The sequence below is a fragment of the Trachypithecus francoisi genome, unplaced genomic scaffold (genome assembly GCF_009764315.1).
Source record: "Trachypithecus francoisi isolate TF-2019V2 unplaced genomic scaffold, Tfra_2.0 Lachesis_group17, whole genome shotgun sequence".
Classification (NCBI taxonomy): Eukaryota; Metazoa; Chordata; class Mammalia; order Primates; family Cercopithecidae; genus Trachypithecus; species Trachypithecus francoisi.
In genome coordinates, this window is record NW_022681462.1 from 15,350,654 (window position 1) to 15,376,254 (window position 25,601).

General features: G+C 44.6%; 1 protein-coding gene across 1 annotated transcript in view; it reads left to right on the forward strand.

Moving 5' to 3' along the window:
* SLC1A4 (solute carrier family 1 member 4) overlaps window positions 1-25,473 on the forward strand; it is a 35,818-nt gene extending 10,345 nt beyond the window's left edge. The window contains exons 2-8 of the mRNA XM_033239240.1: window positions 2,225-2,267; window positions 4,443-4,505; window positions 11,598-11,764; window positions 18,116-18,349; window positions 19,719-19,913; window positions 20,193-20,327; window positions 22,560-25,473. Of these exons, the coding sequence (XP_033095131.1) occupies window positions 2,225-2,267; window positions 4,443-4,505; window positions 11,598-11,764; window positions 18,116-18,349; window positions 19,719-19,913; window positions 20,193-20,327; window positions 22,560-22,794 (1,072 nt within the window). The 3' untranslated portion in view covers window positions 22,795-25,473. The remainder of the gene's footprint in view (window positions 1-2,224; window positions 2,268-4,442; window positions 4,506-11,597; window positions 11,765-18,115; window positions 18,350-19,718; window positions 19,914-20,192; window positions 20,328-22,559) is intronic.
* The last annotated feature ends 128 nt before the right edge of the window (window positions 25,474-25,601 follow it).

Genomic DNA, 25,601 nt, shown 5'->3' on the forward strand with positions numbered 1-25,601 from the left:
TCTCTGGGGTCAGGAATCTTGGCACAGTTTAGTTGGGTCCTCTGCTTCAGAGTCTCTTACAAGGCTGCAATTAAAGTATTGGTCAGGGCTAGGTTCCTACCCGCAGGTCCACCTGGGGAGAGATTCACCTCTGTGGTCATGTTGTTGTTGGCAGAATTCAGTTCCTTGAAGTTTGGGCTGGGAGCCTCAGTTGGCTCTTGGCTGCAGACCACCTGCAGTTTCTAGTCTTGTGGGCCTTTCCAACATAGCAGCTTGCTTCATCAAAGCATGCAAGCAGAAGACAATAAGAAGAGTCAGCTAGCACAATGGAAGCTACAACCTTATGTAACCAAATCATGGATGGGATATCCCATCACCTTTGCTGCATTTGTTCATTAGAAGCAAGTCATAGGTCCACCCACACTAAAGGGATTACCCAAACGTGTGAATACCAGGAGGCCATCTTAGACTTTGCCTGCCACAGCTGGGTTGCAGCCAGACCTGCCTACCTCTGAAACCCAATACACTGCAAATAGTTACCTGGAGATCCAGGTGAGCAACCCAGCTTCTTATAGAAGTAAGAATTAGTGGGTAAGTTTGACACAAATTGTTAAGAATGATCCAGAGTCTTTTGCTCTTCTAGACTTACTCTTCTTGCAGGAAGTGAGAACAAATGGACTGTCAGCTGGAATAGAATTTCTTGTATATCAAGACCAGCATCCTACACAGAGCCCTCAGTAAAACTATTTGCATGAACAGATTTTGGGCTCCATCAGGTCGATTGCCCTCCTTTTATAACAAATGTTTAGAATATCTTTAATGCTAAGATGAAATCCATAAATAAAATGTCCCTGCCCACATAATTTCAAAATATCAATATGATGTAACTGTAATATACAAAACAAAAGGAAAATAATTATAATAAAAACAATGTGTTTCAATATATACATGCTCTAAAATAAAGTGGTTGAATGCTTGCTCCTGAACGCAGAATCACTGCTAATGAGATAATTATAAATGCAGACTGTTACTTGACACTGGGTGTGGAATTAGGGACTCAGATTCTACAATTTGCCCTGGTGGTGTGATTTTCCAGGAAGACGAATAACATTTGGAAACATTCTGAACAAAACAAAAATCATCCCATAATTTGCAAGTTATTACATTTCTGGAAAATTCAGTGTATGTTCAAATTGTGAAAAAAGGAACCTTGTTTTGGAATTAGTTTAGTCTTCAGTAATTATAGATAAGGTTCTTATCTACAGGTATGTCATGAAGGACATGGGAAGGCCTTGAGACAATTCATTATACAGGACTCTACTGCACTGAACAGGACAAATGTGTGGGACCTGGCATTTCTCCTCACACACTCCCCCCAATTCAGGAATGCCTCAATTTTGTAACAACAAAAACACCCTTGGATTTCACTAGTGGGCAGCACCACTCAACACTGCAAACCACTGCAATGGTACCTAACCTCTAGGTGAGAGGAAAGCAATGCAGTTATAGACTTGGTTGGACACAGTTAAGCTCAGATATCAAGGAGTACCATGAGAGAGACGAAAATGAAAATCAGTGGCTTCAAAAGTATCTACTGTGGCCCAGCACCGCAGGCACAGTTAGGGTGCTTAAATCAAGCAAAAGATGCAGTGTCAGCTGGGGGTGGAGAGAGAACACCGTGTTAGGGTTTTAGAAGTGGACATCTCAAAGCAGATACTTTGTACACTGAATTTTAAAAATACTGATGGGCCGGGCACGGTGGCTCAAGCCTGTAATCCCAGCACTTTGGGAGGCCAAGATGGGTGGATCACGAGGTCAGGAGATCAAGACCATCCTGGCTAACACGGTGAAACCCTGTCTCTACTAAAAACTACAAAAAACTAGCCAGGTGAGGTGGCAGGCGCCTGTAGTCCCAGCTACTCGGGAGGCTGAGGCAGGAGAATGGCGTGAGGCCGGGAGGCGGAGCTTACAGTGAGCTGAGATCCGGCCACTGCACTCCAGCCTGGGTGACAGAGCAAGACTCCGTCTCAAAAAAAAAAAAAAAAAAAAAAGAATACTGATGAAGCCAGGTACCATGGCTCATGCCTGTAGTCCCAACACTTTGGGGAGGAATCACTTGAGCCCAAAAGTTCAAGTCTGCAGTGAGCTGCAATCACACCACTGCACTCCAGCCTGGGCAACAGGGACCTCATCTCTAAAAAGTTGTTTTAAAAGAATACTGACAGAATGCTTTCTTTTCCAACAGAAACCTGTTTCCCTCAAATCTTGTGGCTGCAGCTTTCCGTACGGTAAGGCTTGATACTTTGCTAAAAATATGAAACCTTGTTGGAAGAAATATATAAATTACTGCTATGGAGTTAGGTAAGGTAGAACAGGGAGAGACGGTGGTGTTAACAAAACTTGGTAAGATTGGCCTAAACTTTTATAAGTGGGTACCTAGAGTTAAAAAAACAACAACAACAAAATAAATAAAGACTGAACAAACAAAACTATCCAAAATGTCCCACTGGTTCCAAAATTTTTTTATATCACCTAAGAAATACCCTCAAATCACATTTTGGGGATGTCTTAAATATTATAGACTTTTAAAAAATACACTTTTATCTTTTTTTCTGATTATAAAGATAATATGTGCTCATTGCAAAAAAAAAAAAATTAAAATACAAAGAAGTGTAAGAAAAAAATTATCCATAGATACTGTCTAGAGCTACCCATTCTTTTGGTATACCTCTTTCAGATGTGTATTTTCTATGAGTGTATACACATACATTTTTAAAATAAGCATACAGTCCGTGTGCAGTGGCTCATGCCTGTAATCCCAGCACTTTGGGAGGTCAAGGCAGGCAGATCACTTGAGGTCAGGAGTTCGAGACCAGCCTGGCCAACACGGTGAAACACCATCTCCATGAAAGACACAAAAATCAGCCAGGTGTGGTGGCATGTGCCTGTAATCTCAGCCACCCAGGAAGCTGACACAGGAGAATTGCTTGAACCTGGGAGGTGGAGGTTGCAGTGAGCTGAGATCACACCACTGTACTCCAGCCTGGGCAACAGCTAAACGATGCCATCTTGCCTCACGTCCCTGGCTTTCAAGAGTGGAGGCTCAAACCAGATTAGAAACAGAGTGAGACTCTATCTCTAAATAAATAAATAAAAGCATACATTGTATATACACACACTACACGTGTTGCTTCATAGCCTGCTGTTTTTTTAAGGCAGTCTATTGTGAATATTTTCTCATGTCAATAACTACCTTTCTGCATGACGCCATGGCTGTAGAGTATTCCACTATAAGAGCATAACATAATTCTCCTCCACTAGTCCCCCACTGATGGATGTTCAGGTTGTTTCTGGTTTTCCCCTATTTTTTGGCAATGCTGCAAGTAACATTCCTGTGACAATTCTTTATACAGAGAAGGAATATAAAGGCCTAGATTATATGGTCTACTCTTACAAGCAAACACTTTTCTGTTTCTACTTAAACCTCTCATTTTTGTTTTGTTTTGTTTTGTTTTTTGATCTGCATATAAGCACAGGAGTGACTTGTATATATAATGTGAGGTAGGAAAAAAATATAGGTGTATGGAACTTTTGTTTAGTACCTGTCACAGAGGAGGTGGGTGGGTTTGTTTGAACACCTCTGCCTTTCTGTAACACTGATAAAGCTGAGAGAAACCAGAGCCCAGCAAAGGCAAGCAGAAAGCAGGCCTTTGAGTCTATACTTCCTAATTGCCTCCTCCTGACAGTTCAGGGACCAGGTGCTCTTCAAAGGGGCCGGGAAGGACTGTCCTAAGAGATTCCACTTGTTAGTACATACTGCCACAGGGAGACACCTATGTGCACCATGCAGAAGCATGTGAAATCAACCAGGGGACCAAAGCTAGAGAGATGCCTCACTTCTGTTAACTGAGTCCCCCTGAAGACTCAGCTAAACGATGCCATCTTGCCTTACGTCCCTGGCTTTCAAGATTGGAGGCTCAAACCAGATTAGAAACAGACAGTAGAAGCAGTCATGCTCAAATAAGTTCTAGAACAAAGTGGGGCATAAATAAATGAATGAAAATAAAATGATACAATGAAAAATGAACTTTGGCATTATAGAGTTAATGCCAAGGTTATTCAAATAATATGACATATAAGGCTGAGGAAATATCAAACTATCAGCATAAAATTGTGCAGCCTTTCTTCTCCAAACCAGTGCCCAAAGAACATAAGGAAATTCTCCCTGTTTCCGTGGGACACTAAGCAACCCAGAGACGTCTTGAAGTATCTGCTGGCTTGGTCCTAATGTAGCTTTTGTACAGTTCTCAGAGGCTCTTGTCAGGCCAGCCAAGTGAGGAATGCCCAGGACACTCAGTGTGATTAGTGACAGAAGTAGCAAGAGCACAGCAGTGCCCTTGGTTCCTCTAGGTCGGTCTTCACCTGTGCACTAACAGTGGGTTTTTTTTCCCTCTTGATCACAGTATGCAACCGATTATAAAGTCGTGACCCACAACAGCAGCTCTGGAAATGTAACCCATGAAAAGGTAAAGCTTTTTATAAGGTCACTTGTAAAAATATGTCTAAAGCAAATCTTATTTCTTAATTGAAGGAGCATACAGGACATGTCTTTTTCCCAGCTGGGCCGAAAACTTTGGGGTTTGAATGGGCTATTTGGAGCGAACAGGTTAGGTTTGCTCCTTTGGTTATTTACCAACACGGCCAAATACCGTGTTGCTCTCAAAGCACTGCAATCCTCAGAGGATCCGTAAAACATTTTGTTTGTTGATTTATTCATTGTTTGTTTGTTTGAAACAGGGTCTCGCTCTGTTGCCCAGGCTGGAGTGCAGTGGTGTGATCATGGCTCACTGCACTGAACTCCTGACCTCAACTCATTCTTCTGCCTCAGCCTCCGAGTAGCTGGGACTACAGGCGTGTGCCACCATGCTCAGCTAATTTTTTTTTTTTTAATGTTTTGTAGAGATGGAGTTTCACCATGTTGTCAAGGCTGGCCTTGAACTCTCCTGGCTTCACATAATCCTCCCACCTTTGCCTCCCAAAGTGCTGGGATTGTAAGTGTGAGCCTGTGCCTGGCCCCAGAAAACATTTTATAAAACCTTTTCTACCATCTGGAAATGTAATTAATGAGTGATTTAAACTACCCCTACACCTATTACATTTTTAAAAAATCAACATAATATAAGGGAGAAATAAAAATAATTTCTAATAAAATGATCCATATTTTACTGTGTAAATATACAACTATACTAGAAGACATAATGCAGTTTTCAGATACTTGCATTAGAATAAATAAATTGAGATTTAAAAGCAGTGAGATAGAAGTCAACTCAATATTGTTGGCACATTTTTTGCTATTTTTCTGCACATTTTGAAATACATGCTAAATAAATATTTTTGTCTATGTATACAGAATTACCCCAAAAGCAACAGCTACAAGTGCAGACCAACATTATGTCTCATACTAGTGACTTGGATATTATTCTAAAATGGCAAATAACACTTGTTGAAGTTCAGAACAAAATAAAGTCTTCCTTCAGTTTACATCCACTTGATATTCTTGGAAAATCCAGTGAATACTAAAACTATGCAGAAAAAATATTTATGGGTAAAACGGAGTTAATTCTAGCTCAGTGTATTTTTTTTTTTTTTTTTTTTTTGAGACAGAGTCTTGCTCTGTGGGCTGGAGTGCAGTGGCGTGATCTCAGCTCACTGCAAGCTCCGCCTCCCGGGTTTAAGCCATTCTCCTGCCTCGGCCTCCTGAGCAGCTGGGACTACAGGTGCCTGCCACCTCGCCCAGCTAGTTTTTTGTATTTTTTAGTAGAGACGGGGTTTCACCGTGTTAGCCAGGATGGTCTTGATCTCCTGACCTCGTGATCTGCCCGTCTCGGCCTCCCAAAGTGGCTCAGTGCATTTTAAACAGCTTTTTCTCCCTAGATGACTATCTGATAGGATGCTCTGAGGCCTGGGGGATGTAGGAAAGTCTGCATTTTGTTGCCTGAACATTTCAGAACAGTTGGCATTCTTAGTACCCTGCCTACTATTTCCCACTAAGACACCACAATCATTATGACAACCAAAGTGCCCACACACATTCCAAAAGTCCCCTAGTGAATGATATCCCCCCGTTCACAAATGTGAATCCAATCAGTGGTTCTTGATTTTAAAAAATGGAGGTCACTTCCCTCTGTCTGGCCAGACGATGTGGCTGGAAGTCCAGCTGGGCCCGTTCTGACAGGCCCTGGATTCCACAGCTGGGCTCATTGGGATGTGGGTATCAGCTAGGCCTGCTTTCCAGGTAAGTGGCTCACTTCTGCATGCCACCTTCTTGGCACAGACACTTTCCGACGTTATTTCATTTGAGCCTTAGGACAACCTGATCAGGTAGGATTTCATATCCCCACTACAAATTACTTGAAATTATGGTCTTCCAAGGTTGATCAAGGCCATTTTGGCCAGTTTTTTTAAAAAAACTAATTGTTGGCCGGGTGCGGTGGTTTATGCCTATAATCCCAGCACTCTGGGAGGCCAAGAAAGGAGGACTCCTTGAGCCCAGGAGTTCATGACCAGTCTGGGCAACATAGTGAGACCCCATCTCTACAAAAAATAAAAAATAAATAAAAATTAGCCAGGCATGGTGGCACATGTCCATAGTCTCAGCTACTTGGGAGGCCGAGGTAGGAGGATTGCTTGACCCTGGGAGGTTGATGCTGCAGTCAGTCACGATTGTGCCACTGCACTCCAGCCTGGGCGACAGAGCAAAACTATGTGTAAATAAATAAATAGAAACCAAGAGTGATGAGTAAATGCTAGAACACTAATTGTCTCCGCAATAACTTTAAGTTTTGGCAAATATGGCTGCTGTGACTTCTCCGGTGGAAATACTGGTTACCTGTGAGCATCCACCTCAGCTGACATACACTTGTCTCCACTGTAAATTTCACCCAGGCATTTAAGGAGGCAGGCTTTAAGAAAGAGGCTGGGTGCACTTTGGAAGGCCAAGGCAGGCAGATCACCTGAAGTCAGGAGTTCCAGACCAGCCTGGCCAACATGGTGAAACCCCATCTCTACTAAGAATATAAAAATTAGCCAGGCATAGTGGTAGACACCTGTAATCTGTAATCTCAGCTACTTGGGAGGCTGAGGCCAGAGAATCATTTGAACCCAGGAGGCAGAGGTTGCAGTGAGCTGAGATCATGCCACTGCACTTGAGCCTGGGCGACAGAGCAAGACTCTGTCTCAAAAAAATAAATAAAAGCAAAAAAGAACAAAAGAAGGAGGAGTAGTGTGTCCTCACTGGTTCCAGGCTTTCCTAAACCCTGTGGCAAGAAGACTGTATAAAGGCATAGCAGGTGTGGGCCTTGTCCCCAAGGATGGGATGTTGGTGACAGAATGAAAAGTCAAAGACCTAGCCAGGCATGGGGACTCACACTTGCGATGTCAGTGACTCAGAAGGCTGAGGTGGGAGGATTGCTTGAAGCCAGAAATTTGAGACCAGCTTGGGCAACATAATGGGACCCTTTATCTAAAAAAATATATTTTCTATACTAGCCAGGTATGGTGGCGTGTGCCTGTAGTACCGGCTACTTGGGAGGCTGAAGTAGGAGGATCCCTTGAGCCAAGGAGTTTAACATTACTGTACTCTAGACAGCAACAGAGGGAGACTTTGTCTCTAAAAAGAACTAAATCGGCCGGGCGCGGTGGCTCAAGCCTGTAATCCCAGCACTTTGGGAGGCTGAGACAGGCGGATCACGAGGTCAGGAGATCAAGACCATCCTGGCTAACACGGTGAAACCCCGTCTCTACTAAAAATACAAAAAAAACTAGCCGGGCGAGGTGGTGGGCGCCTGTAGTCCCAGCTACTCGGGAGGCTGAGGCAGGAGAATGGCGTAAACCCGGGAGGCGGAGCTTGCAGTGAGCTGAGATCTGGCCACTGCACTCCAGTCCGGGCGACAGAGCGAGACTCCGCCTCAAAAAAAAAAAAAAAAAAGAACTAAATCAATCAAGGACCCAGAGGCTCAAGGATGCTTGGAAGGGTGCCTCTGACCTGTGGCTCTATCTTCCATGCCCACTTTGATCCCATGTAATAACTTGCCACAGACACATTCCTCCTAGGCTTTAGTTGAATCATTAATTCATTAAACAGTGATTTACTGGCAACAGCCAGGTGCCCTTCCCAGGTGCTGGACTCCGGTAGTGCTCAATACAGTCAAAACCCTGCTCTTACAAAGCTCATGTTCTAGTGGAGGGAATCATGTAATAAATAAGTATATGTCAGCCAGTGATAGGCACCAAGAAGAACATTAAAGCAGGGCAAATAGACAGGAAGTGTGTGAGTGTGTGTATGTGTGTGTGTGTGGTGATGGGTACTATTTTAGCAGAGTGGTCAGGGAGGTCTTCTGATCCGGTGAGGGAGGAGCTATGGGGAGATGTGGGGGAAGAGTGATGTAGGCAGCAGGAACAGAATCTGCAAAGGTACACCAGCGAGACTGCCTGGGATGCAACTCTGGTTGTTTGTAGTTGCCTCGCCCCACCCAATGCTAAGTTTGCCCAGGTGTGTTAACAGCCAGCATACCTTGCTCCAAACCCACCTGCCACCAGCCTCCTCTACAGAAAGGGAGTCATTTCATTGGAAAAATTATTGTAATTGTCCTCAAATCTGAGAGTTGGTTCGAAATCTGGAACTGCCTGACCTCAAATGCCACACCTTAGAATTGCAGACCTGCTAAAACCAGCTCTCTTTTTTAATTGTTAAAACAATTTTCTTACTGATGTAAGAAATTACATAATAAATGTGCATAGTTTGGGGGTACATGTGATAATGTAATACATTCATATAATTCGTAAAGATCAAATCAGCGTACTTGCAATGTCCATCACCGTAAACATTTGTCTTTTCTTTGTGATAGAAATATTATAATTATTCTAGCTATTTTGAAATGTACAGTAAATTATTGTAAAATATAGTGACCCTACTGAACTATCAAACACTAGGTCTATTTCTTCTGTCGACCTGTACATTTGTATCCATTAATCAACTTCTCTTTGTCCCCTTTCCCTCCTACCCTTCCTGGCCTCTAGTAACCACCAATCTACTCTTTGTCTTCATAAGATCCACATTTTTAGCTCCCACATATGAGAACATGTGATATTAAAACCAACTTTCAAATAGTAATTGAATTCTCTGGTTTCATTGAATCTTGACCAATTCCAATTAGGACTTGGGACATTATCAAAAAATGGGAGTTGACAGCCCCAAGGTCAACACCAGGTGTTAGCCATCCAGCTCACAGAATCCTAGTAGGTCAGTAGCAGAGCCAGCACTACATTCCCCAAATTGTCTCTCTCCCCCAGCTTTCAGCTGTACCCACTGCACCCAGCTTCAATAAATCAAGTCCCAGGAGACAGTAGTGATAGTCAGAAGTCTTGGCCAGGTGCAGTGGCTCACACCTGTAATAATAACACTTTGGGAGACTGAGTTGGGAGAATCACTTGAGCCCAGGAGTTTGAGACTGGTTTGGGCAATACAAGGAGATCCCATCTCTACAAAATCAATAAATAAACCTAGCCTGGCATGGTGGCGCATGCTGTGGTCCCAGCTACTCAGGAGGCTGAGGTAAGAGGGTTGCTCAGACCCTGGAGATCAAGGCTGCAGTGACCCGTGTTTGCGCCACTGCACTTCAGCCTGGATGACCCTGTCTCCAAAAAAATAAATAAATAAAAACAGTCGTCTTATTGTCTGTGGAATTAAAATAACATTTTAAGAGGAAGACAATCCAGATAGAGTGAGCCTAGAATGATCTCCAAGATATTCCATTAATATAATAATAGTTCTTGTTGGTTTTCATTTGCCAGACACAGCCTAAGTACTTTACATACATTAACGTATTTATTCTTTATAGCAGCTTTACATATTAGCTACTGTTACTATCTCCATTTTATAAATGAGGAACTGAGTCACGAAGAGGTTAAGTAACTTACCTAGACTCCCACAACTAGGAAGTAGTGAAAGTCAGGCTCCAAAGCCAGTGCTCCCTAATTACTATTACTGCTGCTTCTCTATAAGTGATATCTATCAACATAAACAAAAGCGCCCTATACGGTGAACATTGTCCTCACAGTGAAAAGTTGGAAGAAAGGCCGGGCGTGGTGGCTCACACCTGTAAACCCAGCACTTTGGAAGGCTGAGGCAGGCGAATCACCTGAGGTCAGGAGTTCGAGACCAGCCTGACCAACATGGAGAAACTCCTTCTCTATTAAAAATACAAAATTAGCTGGGCGTGGTGGCGCATGCCTGTAATCCCAGCTACTCGGGAGGCTGAGCCAGGAGAATCGCTTGAACCCAGGAGGCGGAGGTTGTGGTGAGCCGAGATCGCCCCATTGCACTCCAGCCTGGGAAACAAGACCAAAACTCTGTCTCAAAAAGAAAGAAAGAAAGAAAAGTTGGAAGAAAATGAAAAGCTACCCCATCACAATTTTCATGATATATATGAATCCATGATTTTTGGTACATTTCATGTGAATCACACCAGCCACCTAGGTGTCTCCAGTTAATTTGGAAATTAGAAAAGTATTTAGAGAGAAATTTGTGATGATTTTGAGTACCTATCATTTGCCAGGTACTCACCTAGGGCCCAGCCTTTGCGCTCAAGCTGTAAGAGCTAGGGAACACCAACGATTATTTCATAACGTGTGTTGTTGGGATAAAATGTTTGTCTAATATATGCCTCCAGTAAGGCGATTCAGCATTGCCTGAAAAAATTAAGAATACAGTATGTCTATGTATTTTAAGTCAGTGATTTAGGAAAGAGTATCCTGAAAAAGTCCATGTTGATCATGAAAACCTTCTGTGAAGTTTATCAGCTATGAGGTCACTGTAAGAGCCTCACAACAAAACTAGACATTTAGGAGTGAAAGTTACTCCTAAAAAAGTCACTGATTTGTTATCTGAAGGAATTTTTTTTGGGGGGTGGGCAGTGGCTTGCTCTGTCGCCCAGGCTGGAGTACAATGGCATGATCTCAGCTCACTGCAACCTCTGCCTCCTGGGTTCAAGTGATTCTCCTGCCTCAGCCTCCCAAGTAGCTGGGATTACAGGCACCTGCCACCATGCCCAGCTAATTTTTGTGTTTTTAGCAGAGACAGGGTTTCACCATGTTGGCCAGGCTGGTCTCGAAATCCTGACCTCAGGTGATCCGCTGGCCTTGGCCTCCCAAAGTGCTGGGGTTACAGGTGTGAGCCGCCGCGCCCAGCCTGAAGGAACCTTTGACTAACCAGCTCTTCTTTCAAAAGCAGCCCTGTGAGGTGGCTGTCCAACCCCTACTTGAATATATCCCCATGACAGGGAGCCCACTACCTTCCACTTTAACCTGTGCCATTTTTGAGCAGCTTTCAGAGTTAACAACTAGATGAAATTTTTGCTTCTTGGCTTTCTGTGTCCTCAGACTACATCTCCCCTTAAGTTTCCTACCCCTTTATTTGCAGAGTTGCTAACGGTTAAATAAAATATGAGCCTTTTCTCATTCTGGGCACAGTGTTTCAGTCTGGTGGGGACACCAAGCAAATACATCTTTAATTCTCACTCATCTGTTGTAAACTTGTTCTATCCTCTCTGATCCTGTAGATCCCCAAAGGCACTGAGATCGAAGGGATGAACATTTTAGGATTGGTCCTGTTTGCTCTGGTGTTAGGAGTGGCCTTAAAGAAACTAGGCTCCGAAGGAGAAGACCTCATCCGTTTCTTCAATTCCCTCAATGAGGCGACGATGGTGCTGGTGTCCTGGATTATGTGGTGAGTGCTGCCCTGCCATCTACTCTCTCTCTCCTTCCTCCTGCCATCCAGAAAAGAGTCCACCTTGCTGTTCTAGGTGCCTTTGTGGGGCCACCTGGCACAATGCTGTGTATGTGGTTGATGCACCACAGTCCAGGCTTGGTACAGGGCATGATGGAAGTGGAGAGAGTTTCTTCTCTTGTCCAGGACCTCAGAGAGCCAGGCATGCACCACAGTTACCAGTCATTTCCTCAGTGTCCACACTGACCCCCTGGTGTTTCCATCACCGGGATCTGTTTATGGGTTCCTACCACCAGCCAGTTCATGTGGGTTGCCCATGTCATCTTGTGGGGCAGTGAATTCCATTAGTTTGCTATCTGTTGCATGAAATAAGGTTCACTTATCTGAAAATGATAGACTTCAAGCTTCAAAGGGACCCTTTACTATAGTAGTTCACAGCATGGAGGACGAGGACAAGTCTGTCTTCACCCCATGCATATATAAGTTGGAATGCTCTTCTTTTATGTAGGCTTTTTTTTTTTGAAACAGAGTTTTGCTCTTGTTGCCCAGGTTGGAGTGCAGTGGCACAATCTCGGCTCCCTGCAACCTCCTCCTTCTGGGTTCAGGCGATTCTCCTGCCTCAGCCTCCTGAAAAGCTGGGATTACAGGCATCTGCCACCACACCCAGCTAATTTTTTTTATTTTTAGTAGAGACGGGGTTTCACCACGTTGGCCAAGCTGGTCTCAAACTCCTGACCTCAGGTGATCCACCAGCCTTGGCCTCCCAAAGTGCTGGGATTACAGGTGTGAGCCACTGCGCCTGGCCCTTTTATGTAGGCTTTTAATTTGTAAGTGTTTCTTTGTGTGATATCAATGAAAGCATGATTCTTAAGTAACAACTCTTAGATTCATTCTTGGCTAAAAGGTAAAAATTTGACGAGCTCCCTCAAAGCAACTTCTCAGAAATCACACCAATTCCAGTATCAATCTCTCATAAGCTTTATCCTGCTCTTTTATCCAAACTAGACCTGTGTGGCTTCTACTTAATTAATTAATTAATTTTTTTTTTTTTTTTAGACAGAGCCTCTCTCTGTTGCCTAGGCTGGAGTGCAGTGATGTGATCTCAGTTCACTGCAACCTCTGCCTCCCGGGTTCAAGTGATTCTCCTGCATCAGCCTCCCAAGTAGCTGGGATTACAGGCACCCGCCACCAAGCCCGGCTAATTTTTGTATTTTTAGTAGAGACAGGGTTTCACCATGTTGGCCAGGCTGGTCTCTAACTCCTGACCTCAGGCGATCCACCTGCCTTGGCCTCCCAAAGTGCTGGGATTACAGGCATGAGCCACTGCACCCAGCCGCTTCTACTTAATTGTTAAGAACTAGTTTCTCCTTCCATGCACAAAGCATTTTCCTTATTTTCAACCCTTAAAGATCCCAGAACTTCTCTCTGTCAGATAGTGCCGGGTGACAGCTGGACTGATTTTAGGAGAAGTTTGAAATGGAATGGGAGGCTCAGTTTAGACTCCCTACCAGTGATGTTTCTCTTGTTCAATCTGAAAATTCCAGAGCCTGACTCTATCATTGCCAATGCCATTTTATGTGATTGTTGTTCTAGGGAGAGAACTGACATTTTCAGAAAAGAAAATGTGTCTGGCTGGGTGCGGTGGCTCAAGCCTGTAATCCCAGCACTTTGGGAGGCCGAGACGGGTGGATCACGAGGTCAGGAGATCGAGACCATCCTGGCTAACATGGTGAAACCCCGTCTCTACTAAAAAAAAAAAATACAAAAAACTAGCCGGGCGAGGTGGCGGGCGCCTGTAGTCCCAGCTACTCGGGAGGCTGAGGCAGGAGAATGGCGTAAACCCGGGAGGCGGAGCTTGCAGTGAGCTGAGATCCGGCCACTGCACTCCAGCCTGGGCGACACAGCAAGACTCTGTCTCAAAAAAAAAAAAAACAAAGAAAATGTGTTTAGATGTCAAGTTCTTTTCTTGGCTTTTTTAAAGTCTTGGAAATATTTTCCAAAGTTTAGACTAAAAAAAAGAAATTGGGGCAGGCGCAGTGGCTCATGCCTGTAATCCCGGCACTTTGGGAGGCCAAGGCCGGAGTATAGCTTGATCTCAGGAGTTCAAGACCAGTCTGGGCAACAAAGTGAGGCCCTATCTCTACAAAATATAAACAATTAAATTAAATTTAAAAGTAAAAATAGAAACTGTATTAGTCCGTTCTCACACTGCTATAAAGAAATACCTGAAACTGGGTAATTTATAAAGAAGAGAGGTTTAATTGGCTCACAGTTCCACAGGCTATACAGAAAGTATGGCTGGAAGACCTCAGGAAACTTACAAGCATGGCAGAAGGTGAAGGGGAAGCAGGCATGTCTTCACATGGCCAGAGCAGGAGGAAGAAAGACAGTGGAAGGCGGGGGATTACAATTCAATATGAGATTTGGGTGAGGACACAAATCCAAACCATATCACTGATACTCCTATGTTAGGACATTTGCTTTTTGTTTTGTTTTTGTTTTGTTTTGTTTTGTTTGTTTTTGAGATGGAGTTTCGCTCTTGTTGCCCAGGCTGCAGTGCAATGGCACAATCTCAGCTCACCGCAACCTCCACCTCCCAGGTTCAAGCGATTCTCCTGCCTCAGCCTCCCAAGTAACTAGGATTACAGGCATGTGCCACCACGCCTGGCTAATTTTGTATTTTTAGTAGACACAGAGTTTCTCCATGTTGGTCAGGCTGGTCTCAAACTCCTGACCTCAGGTGATCTGCCCACCTCGGCCTCCCAAAGTGCTGGGATTACAGGCATGAGCCACTGCACCTGGCTGGATGTTTGCTTTTAATCTGGGAAGCAATTTAGTCATTCCTTCAATTTTATGTACCAGTCACATAAGCAGGTATTCAGTAAGGCAGATCCTGCTGAATGTCTAACTGCAGGAAAAGAGTGAGAGACCTGTTGCTCAGAAATGTATATTACACAGAATTGAAGTTTAAAATGCCTTAACTAGTTAAGGGATCTCAACCAAGTGTGTTAGACATTGTCAGTATTACCACTTTCTTCATGAAGTCTTTCCTTTACTAACTACCCACTCCAAAACCCTAGTACCTGCCTACCCTACACTATTCACAGAAATAACTTTCAGTTGTATTAAATCCAGAGTCAACCAACTTTGCAAGCCACATGCTCTCTATTGCAACTACCCAACTCTGCCACTGGAGGAGAAAAGTACCTATTCACAATTTGTAAATGAAAGAGCATGACTATGTTCCAATAAAACTTTATTTACAAAAACTCACACTGCTAACTCCTGGATTAAACTAACCAGGGAGGAAGGAAGAAAAGAAGGAAAGAAAGAGAGGAGTCTTTTAAAAATATTAGAAGAGGCCGGGCGTGGTGGCTCAAGCCTGTAATCCCAGCACTTTGGGAAGCCGAGACGGGCGGATCACGAGGTCAGGAGATCGAGACCATCCTGGCTAACGTGGTGAAACCCCGTCTCTACTAAAAATACAAAAACTAGCCAGGCGAGGTGGTGGGCGCCTGTAGTCCCAGCTACTCGGGAGGCTGAGGCAGGAGAATGGCATCAACCCGGGAGGCGGAGCTTGCAGTGAGCTAAGATCCGGCCATTGCACTCCAGCCTGGGCGACAGAGCGAGACTCTGTCTCAAAAAAAAAAAAAAAAATTAGAAGAAAATATAGAGGCAGGAAAAGTCTTCCTAAACAAGATATAAAAAGCAAAAGCCATAAAAAGCTGCTAAACTTAACCACATTAAAATATAAAAAGTCTGCATGCAAAAGATACGTTGAACAAAGTTAAAAGTCAAGACATTCATTTCTAAAAACTGATATATATATATATATTTGCATACTGTATATATAGAAAAAAAAAGTTCTGATTACTGAGAAAGAAAAATCACTGAACGAACTATCAGAAAATGGACAAAGTATGTGAAACCTGAATGACCAATAAACATTTTAAGGGATGCTCAACCTCATTAGAAATAGGGAAATGAAAATTTGGTTTTGGCCGGGCGCGGTGGCTCAAGCCTGTAATCCCAGCACTTTGGGAGGCCGAGACGGGCGGATCACGAGGTCAGGAGATCGAGACCATCCTGGCTAACATGGTGAAACCCCGTCTCTACTAAAAATACAAAAAACTAGCCGGGCGAGGTGGCGGGCGCCTGTAGTCCCAGCTACTCGGGAGGCTGAGGCAGGAGAATGGCGTAAACCCGGGAGGCGGAGCTTGCAGTGAGCTGAGATCCGGCCACTGCACTCCAGCCCGGGCGAAAGAGCAAGACTCCGTCTCAAAAAAAAAAAAAAAAAAAAAAAAAGAAAATTTGGTTTTATCAGGTACTGATAACAGTTGAGGGTGAGGTTTCTCAACCATGACACTATTGACATTTTGGGCTGATCAGTCTTTGTGGGAGGCTGTCTCGTGACCATAGGATATTTAGCACCATCCTTGCCCCCACCTGCTTGATGCCACTAGCACCATGCCCCGAAAGTTGTGACAACCAAACTGTCTTCCAGACAAAATCATCCCTGCATAAGAACCACTGTTGCAGAGGGAAGATTATTCTCCTGGACTGCTGGTGGGAATGTGATATGGAATAACCACTTTGGAGAGCAATAGGGCAGTATCTACTGAAATTTAAAATGTGCACATCCCATAACTCAGCAGTTCACTTCTTAGCATCTCTACCTAGAGAACAAAGGCATGTGGGCACCACGAAGCATGTCTGCAGTGTCATTTGTAATGACAAACCTGGGAACAACTTAAAACGTCCCCCAACAGGATGATGACAAAGTAACCTATGGTATTTCCATTCTGAAGACAATATTTAAAGACAATGAGGTAAAGGTGGAAACAACCCAAGTGTCCATTAGTGGATGAATGGATAAACAAAATGAGATCTAGACATACAATAGAATATTATTCAGCCTTAGAAAGGAGTACAATTCTAACTCATGCTCCAATGTGGAGGAAGTCCGAAGACATCATACTAAGTGGAATAACCCAGACACAAAAGGACAAATACTGTATGATTCCACCTTTGTGTACCTAGAATAGTCAAATTCAGAGAGACAGGAAGTAGAACGGTGATTCTTAGGAGCTGAGAGGAGGGGAAAATAGGCCATTATGTTTAATGATTTCAAAGTTTGGGATGATGGAAAAGTTCTGGATTTGGATAGTGATGATAGTTGCACAAGAATGTGAATGAACTTCATGCCACTGAACTCTACACTTAAAAATGGTTAAGATGGTAAATTTTATGTTATGTATATTTTACCACAATAAAAAATGAATGGGGTAGATTTCTATGTATTGATATAAAAAGATTTCAAAGATATAATATAGGGTGAAAAAGAAACACACAGATTTAAATACATACCTATGTATCTAATTGCATAGGAGGTAGGAGTGGTTATTTGAGGAGGGTCCTGGCTTGAGGATGGTACTTAAAGAAGATTTTGGTGTTATCTATGTTTTAATTTTTTGAAAGGAGAATAATGTATTCATGTATTACTATCGGGTTTTTAATTAATAATTACTGCTTAGAATATCTCTAGAAAGAAAACTCAAGAAACCAGTGACATTGTCTCCAGGGAGGGGAAATCTGGGTGCTTGGGAGACAGATGAGAGGGAGATTTCACTCTATTCACTCTTTTGTACCCCTTGAAATTTGAACTATGTGACATTATTACCTACACAATTAAAATTTACAAATAAAGTCAGCAGTTAGAAAATTTTTCCTGAATTTATATTAATTCAAAACAACTGACTTTTGTTCTTTGTAGCTCCCACAGTCCATTCCTTCCCATCCTGCCTTTAAAAAACTCTCACGCTCCAGGCGTGTTCCCAGAGTGTCATTGTTAATGACTTTTTCCCACGGAATCATGTTGTCTAAGCCACAAAGACTTTAAAACTTCACAGAAGTCCCAGCTTTGGCTCAATTTTGTATCACAGCAACTCCGTGAAATAGGTGTTAGTCTTTTGTGTTTCTAAGTTCTCAGAACAAGGCTGAGCAAAGCCAAAAGTCAGGCTCACAATCCTGGAGGCTTTGATCTCGATGTCCTTGCCTTTCCTCCTGGGAATCCCTGTGACTGGTAGCATCCTACTGTATTCAAGGGGAAAGACGGCTGGGTTCTGATCCTGACTCCATTACCCTTGGTAAGTGGTCATCCTCATTTTACCCAGTCTCACGGCCTGTAAAATGGGGATGGTATAACCCTGACCATTTCGGTTCCTCGAGGTTATCCTAGGGAGAGATGAAGATGGCCTGGTTGAAAGTCCCTGTATTCTGCATCAGGAAGGGCCTGCATCTCTCACCCCAGCCTTGTCTGCTACTGATGAGTACCCTGTGCTTGTGCCCTAGGTATGTACCTGTGGGCATCATGTTCCTTGTTGGAAGCAAGATTGTGGAAATTAAAGACATCATCATGCTGGTGACCAGCCTGGGGAAATACATATTTGCATCTATATTGGGCCATGTTATTCACGGAGGAATTGTTCTGCCACTTATTTATTTTGTTTTCACACGAAAAAACCCATTCAGATTCCTCCTGGGCCTCCTCGCCCCATTTGCGACAGCATTTGCTACCTGCTCCAGGTGAGTGGGTTTTGGGTCTCTTCACTGCTCTGAGCCATATTAACATGGAACCAGGTGAGCCCAGTGGTAGATGCACAACCAGTGTCTTGACATACTTTAATTCCTGGAAAACTCTAAATCGGTCTTCTGTTATTTATTTATTTATTTATTTATTTAAGAGACAATATCTTCCCAGCCCAGGCTGGTCTCAAACTCCTGGGCTCAAGTGATCCTCCCACCTCGACCTCCCGAGTAGCTGGGATTACAGGCATGTGCAGCCACACCGAGCCTCACGTGATTTCTTAAAATGACCAGCCCCACAGCTTTTCTGTATTCCGCTGGGGTGGGTTTTTGTTTCATTTACTATTCTACTGAAGTGACCTCATTCTCTTCTCCCTCTTATGCCTTAGAGGTCAGCAGATCATTAGCCCAGCTGCCAGTCCCTCACCCTAATTAGGAAGACTTTTGCCTGAGTAAAAGAAGGCAGCCCACCTAACTCAAAATGCATTGCAGGGAAGTTTCTAGAATGGTTCCTGCCCAATTCTCCCTTTCTGGATGTATGAATTAGAAAACGAGTCTTGAGGCACCGTGGTGAGGGATGCATGTTCAGCCCTCTAGGAGACCACAATAGTGTGGGATTATCTAATTTAGCACAAGAGATGCATCCTGCCATTCACTGGAAAACCTTCAAAAAAAAAAAAAACCCACTGGGTTTTCCACATATGTTAAAACTTTCAAAGGACGGCAGCACGTCATTTCATACACACATTTAGTTTTGCCTCTACTGCTCATTTCCTCCCAATCTGGATGGCTATTTATATAACAAGGAAGTGGGAGTAAAAAAAAAAAAAATAGGGAAGAAAGTTCCTCTGGCCTAGACAAAAAACCTCTTTCTCAGCTGCACCAACTAACCTCTGCAGAGCCTGCAGAGCCAGCTAGAGGGAGCAGGTGCTGTTCTTATGGTTATCTACTTAGTTATTCTTTCCAAACTCGCCAAGCCATTTCTGGTTTTTGGCCTAAAAGAAAAAAAAATCATAGTTTACCATTTACTTTTAGGAGGGGAGCACTCAAGAGAGGAGACGCACATGTAAATAGTTGTTTGTTCTCTTGGGAATATTTTACACCAGGAAGCAATGTGCACTTCTTAAGAAACTTGGAACACGTGAATCCAAGTAAATAATAGAACAGGTAAATGAAGGCAGTCATATTTTAAGTATTTCAGGAGTTGCCAAAGCCTCTTGTTGTGACAGAAGTTTTAAAGTGATTCTGTTTTTTCCCCTTATTTCATAAGAAAGCCAGAAATTGTTCTGTTCTGGGGTCTGAGACAAGACACATGTTAGCCTGCCTGGGGCTGTTGTCATGTCTGGTGGTTTGTTTTTCCCATTTCTAGCTCAGCGACCCTTCCCTCGATGATGAAGTGCATTGAAGAGAACAATGGTGTGGACAAGAGGATCAGCCGGTTTATTCTCCCCATCGGGGCCACCGTCAACATGGACGGAGCAGCCATCTTCCAGTGTGTGGCCGCGGTGTTCATTGCGCAACTCAACAACGTAGAGCTCAACGCAGGACAGATTTTCACCATTCTGTAAGTTCCTCATTCTTTGCCTGGCTCAAAACTGAAGGTTTTTCTTGTGATTTCCTTTGAAAAACCAATCTTACCATGACCTGGTGTCTCGCTAGTAAAATGAGGACAGTGGGGATTCGTTGCTTGAAGAGCGTATGTTGACTCTTAAGGGCATAGCCAGCAGAGCCTATGGTGGGATGGTTTTTAGTTTCCAGTCACATTGCAGCTGCATGGTCTGCATTTCTCTGCGTCCGCTCCATGCTCTATGTTAATGGCTGGCCCTGCTTTGCCGTCCCTTAGAGTGACTGCCACAGCGTCCAGTGTTGGAGCAGCAGGTGTGCCAGCTGGAGGGGTCCTCACCATTGCCATTATCCTGGAGGCCATAGGACTGCCTACTCATGACCTGTCTCTGATCCTGGCTGTGGACTGGATTGTGTAAGTAACAAGTCCCAAGAACACCAAAACGAGTCTGCACTGAGTTCCCTGGGAGCTTGACACTGCTGGGCCTGGGGCATGCAGAGAAACTTCAGACACACTCCAGCCTTCTGAAGGAGCCTGCAGTGGAACTGGCACAGCAAGATTTAGAGCTAGGAAAAATTAAACAATATGAGAGTCACATGCCCCTGAACATCCAGGAATGACCATGAGATGTAATTACCAAGAACTTGCTTATAGCATCCAGTAAAGTAGGGGTCCACAGCTGAGGCCCTCAGCACAGGCCCAGGGGACACGAGGGTCTATGGAGTTGTTGACTACATAGGAGTAATAAGTCGATGGAGCAGTGATCCTTTGGGAATGATTGTCCCTGGCCAGGAAGATTCCAAGGAGTGATTTCTGTGAGGGGAGAGAGGATGAACCATGCCGATGTAAGTGACTTGGGCTCGGGCTCGGGCTCAGCAGAGGAGGAGGTAGGGACGAAGGTGTGATCCAGACCACATCTCTGGGGCCACTGTGAAGACACAAAACAGTTTCTGTGCATGGATTCCTTGAGTCACGTGATATCTTTTGCAGGCATGAATAATATCTGTTTTATAGGGAAGGTTGGCTGAGGTACTAAAGTTGAGACAGAAGAGCCTGTGGGTAAGAAAAAGAGCCCTGGAGCCCAGGTGCCTGGATTGAAATCCCAGCTTTCCTATCTATAGTTGTGTAATGTGCACTGTGTGTGCTTTGGTCTGCTCATCTGTAAAATGGCAATGATCATAGCAGCCACACCAGAGTTGTGGGGAAGATTGAGCAAGTTAGCACAGGAACAGCACACAGAATAATGAGCACGTGGTAAAATATTCAATTCATGTCAGCAAGGAGAGACACTCCAGAGGTTCGTCACAGGCAGGGCCTGGCACTGGGCTCGTGGACTGGCCTGCTGCAGGGGGGAATGGTAGTTTTTCCAACTCGAAGGGGCTTCTCGGGGCAATGAGGGTGAAATCTGCAAAAGAGACCTGCATTGCCCAGACACCTCATCAGAGGGAACTCCGTGCCTGAGCTGGCCAGCTGGACAGGACCAGAGCTGACAGAGGCCCTCTCTCCTTCCTCACCCAGACACCTCCTGTGCATGGAGAAGAGGCATCCAAGAGGTGCTTGGCCAGGAACAGGGAAATAGGGCACCAGGCCGGCTGCCCAGCAGGGACCTGAAGTCACACAGGCCCGCCAACCACCCCATCCCCTCTGATTCTGCAGACAGCAGGACCATACTCTGCAGGGAGTCAGCTCCCCAGTGCCCTCAGGGAAGATCACATTTTCCCCTCTCTTCAAAATGTGCACAATACTTCCTCTGAGCTCCAGGGACAGGGGAATGGTATTGGCTAATCTATAGCACAACAAGCTAGCTTCTGAAAAGGACAATGATATTTTCTTTGAGGTGGTATTTATATTTGCCGACGGCAGTGGAACACATATGAAGTTTAACATCCGCAGTAAAGCAGCGTTGACATGAGAAAAAGAAGGGAAACTCCCACAGTGTATTATTCAGTGGAAGAAAAGCTAGACACAAACCTGTATCCACACTATTATCCCAATATGTTTGTTTATTTGTTTACTTATTAGAGACAGGGTCTTACTGTGTAGTCCAGGCTGAGTGCAATGGTGTCATCATAGCTCACTGAGGCTTTGAACTCCTGGACTCAAGCAATCCCCCCACCTCAGCCTCCTGAGTAGCTAGGATTACAGGCACACACTACCATGCCCAGCTAATTTGTTTATTTTTTGTAGAGATAGGATCTCACTATGTTGCCCAGGCTGGTCTCAAACTCCTGGCCTTAACCAGTCCTCCCACCTCAGCCTCCCAAATTGCTGGGATTACAGGCATGAGCCACTGTGTCTGGCTTATGTGTGATTTTTAATGATGGTATCTAATACATATAAAATACGTGTATAGAAAAGTGACCGGAAGGAAATAGATTAAAATGTGCACACAGATTCACTCAGTTGTGGACTAGGGGTGAGTGGCTTGTTTGCTTCTTTACACTCTTCTTTATTCTTTCTATAAAAATAAAAAGTGTCTAAAGAAAATCAATTTAGAAAAAGGTAAAGCCTATGCCTTAGAATCATGCTCTCCAGGAAGCAACAGGGCCCCTCACAATCATGACTTTCCCTCGGCATCCAGGCTGCCCGTGACAGGACCCGATCCCCCAGCAGTAGATGTAATACTGCCTCTTCTTTTCCCACCAGGGACCGGACCACCACGGTAGTGAATGTGGAAGGGGATGCCCTGGGTGCGGGCATTCTCCATCACCTGAATCAGAAGGCCATGAAGAAAGGCGAGCAGGAACTGGCTGAGGTGAAAGTGGAAGCCATCCCCAACTGCAAGTCTGAGGAGGAGACGTCACCCCTGGTGACACACCAGAACCCCACTGGCCCCGTGGCCAGTGCCCCAGAACTGGAATCCAAGGAGTCGGTTCTGTGATGAGGCTGGGCTTTGGGCTTGCCTGCCAGCAGTGATGTCCCACCCTGTTCACCCAGCCGCCAGTCATGGACACAGGGCACCGCCCTTGCCAACTTTTACCCTCCCAAGCAATGCTTTGGCCCAGTCACTGGCCCGAGGCTTACCTCTCAGCACTGGCATCGGGCTCCCCAGCCAGAACTGGTTACCAAGGACAAGGACACTCTGACATTCGGCTTGATCCACGTCCAGGTGCAACTGTGTGTACACCAGGGATCTGTTTGGAAACAACCCCTTGAGCTGCCAGGCTCAAGAAATCATGGACTCACAGGGTCCTGTGGTTATGCCTGGGAAAAATGCAGATATATCTCACTGTCCCCGGTCAGCTCTGCATCAGGTGTTTTCTGAGCAAACCAATGGAGTTTATGGTCATCTGTTGCATTGCCTCGAGTTGTAGTCATTGAAAAAAATGCTCACATTCTTAGCCATGGCTGGACTTTGCTGAGCTGGGACTCAGGTGGTTAAAGAGTCTGTGCTATAGCGAGGTGTGGGTAGCTTCTGATCCCTGGCTTCTGGGAGACTGCAGGTGCTCCACAATGTCAAGTTAGAAATTCTCCAGGTGGGTGTTAGCACTGTGGGCGTCTCTGGTCCACAGCCTTAGGTAAACAACTTAGATTCTGAGGTCAAAGGAAAAAGGAGAGGGAATGCAGCCTTGTGGGGGCGAAGAGGGGCAGAGCGTTCTCTAATCTAATCAGGACTGGACAGGTTTCACACACAATTGTCCCAGTTCTCATCCCAGCCCTGGGGTACTTCTCTGCTTCCTTCTGGAGGCCTGGGCCTCTGACAACACTGTAGCTTCTTCTCCATTCACTCCGATTTGGCAACAGGCCAGAGAGGGGCCTCCTTCACTGGGGAGGTGTGATGTAGTCATCACATTCAGGATGCTTGTTGATTTCTCATCTATTATTTGAATTCAACTGGACACTGTAAAATCCTGCACTGCGGCAAATACAAAACGACCACCACCCCAGAGAAAACCATGTACTAATTGGAGTGGAGTACCCCCATTTGCAGGTTCCCAGGTCCCCTGGCTTTGGCTGATTTCAAAATATAGATCCCTTTCTTGCCAGTACATCCAAGTTTAAAATTATCAGCAAAATGGTCCATGTTTTTCCAATTATCTGCTGACGCGGTTCTAAGCTAAGTGAGGGGGAAGATTTGAGAGCCTGCTGTTTGTGGCTGTTGACGCATAGTCGTGATGTAACAGGTCCTGGGGACTCACTTTACCCCATTTGTAAAATGGGGCTAATGTCACCTGCCTCTTACCTACCTCAGAGGGATTTGGTGAGGCAAACTGTTCATCTGTGAAGACGACCATTTCACTTCTTGGATATCAAGTGCTAACCCAGTATGCTCTTGTTTTTTATGTAAGGGACAGCTTTCTCCATGGAGTCCTTCTGCTGGTGAGGATAGCGTTTCTGAGCAGGGCTTTGTTCTCTATGTGCATTAGGACTTTTATCATGTCCTTGTTCTGTGTGTAGTTACTTGATAGCATCAGACACAGCCTCTTCCTAATGTCCTTCAAGTTTTCATGAACTAGCGACCCCACCTTCCACCACGGTTCTGGGCACCTGATTTTGCTGTGAACCCCAGACCCAGGCACTGTTTCTGCCACCCTATAACAGGCCATTAAAGCTCCCCAGTGTTCAGCCTCCTTCATTCCCTTGTTTTCCCTGTTGCTATGTGTCACCTGGGCCCTACAGACAGGGGCACACGCTTATGGATGTGTGTACCATTGAGATGAGAATGGGTAGATGGAATGGAGACCATCGAGCCACATACCCTTCTTAAAACTGGGGACATGAGCCTGAGCAGAAGGGGTGAAGAAGAGCCATGGGACACAGAGTTGACCCAGCCAGAGGGAAAACCCAGCTCTCTTTAAACCAGCTAAGCCATTCCAGTCTCCTGTGAAGCCAGAAGGGACTAGGAACCATGCAGAGGAAACTGGAAACTTTTCTCTGCTGAGTAGAGCATGTTGCTGATACTCTTCTGTTTTCAAGGGAAACAATCACATTGTTTGATTCCAAATGGCAAATGAACACTCACTATTTTGCAGGCTTCAGTAAATCTTTTTTCTTCTTTCATATATATATACACACACACACATGTATATCTATACACACATACATGTGTTATGTGTATGTGTTGTATATATGTGTGTGTGTGTATATAGTTTTAGCTCCAAGCCAAGCAAGTTTGTGTTTGGATAGAGGTGAACTTAACTACAAGTTCAATGTCTTTGGTATCTTGATTTTCCCATTTCTAAAGATGAATTTCACAAAGCCATAAAGCGTGAAATTAGAGCTGACCATCCTGTGTCGTGGCCTGGCCCTACAGTAAGAAGCGTGTCTCACTCTGGAGAAGGGTGCTTTTGAGGAGTGTGCAGGTGGCCCTTCCCCTTGCAGGCGAGAAGAGAGAATGTGCCTTGTATCTTCCTGGTTTTCAGTCCACAGAGTCGGTAGACCAAGGGTTACCTGACTGGGGAAAATCTCATATCTCCTTGTCCGAAAACGTTTCCCCTGCTGTTCTCTTTCTAACATGTTGTCATAAATCTGTTCAGATACTGTTTATCTGACTGTTTTGTATGTGTGACAATTGCCTTAAAACATAGCACAGTCCTCAGAAATGAATACAGTGTTTCCATCGGAATCCGCAGTTCCTTTATTCCCTTCTTGGGTGTTGAAGCGGCACTTGCTGATGGAGGAGCTGTTGCTCTTCTAGGAGATGGGCTTTGGGTGACTAAAGGGATTTGTTTTCCTTGCTCCTTTCAT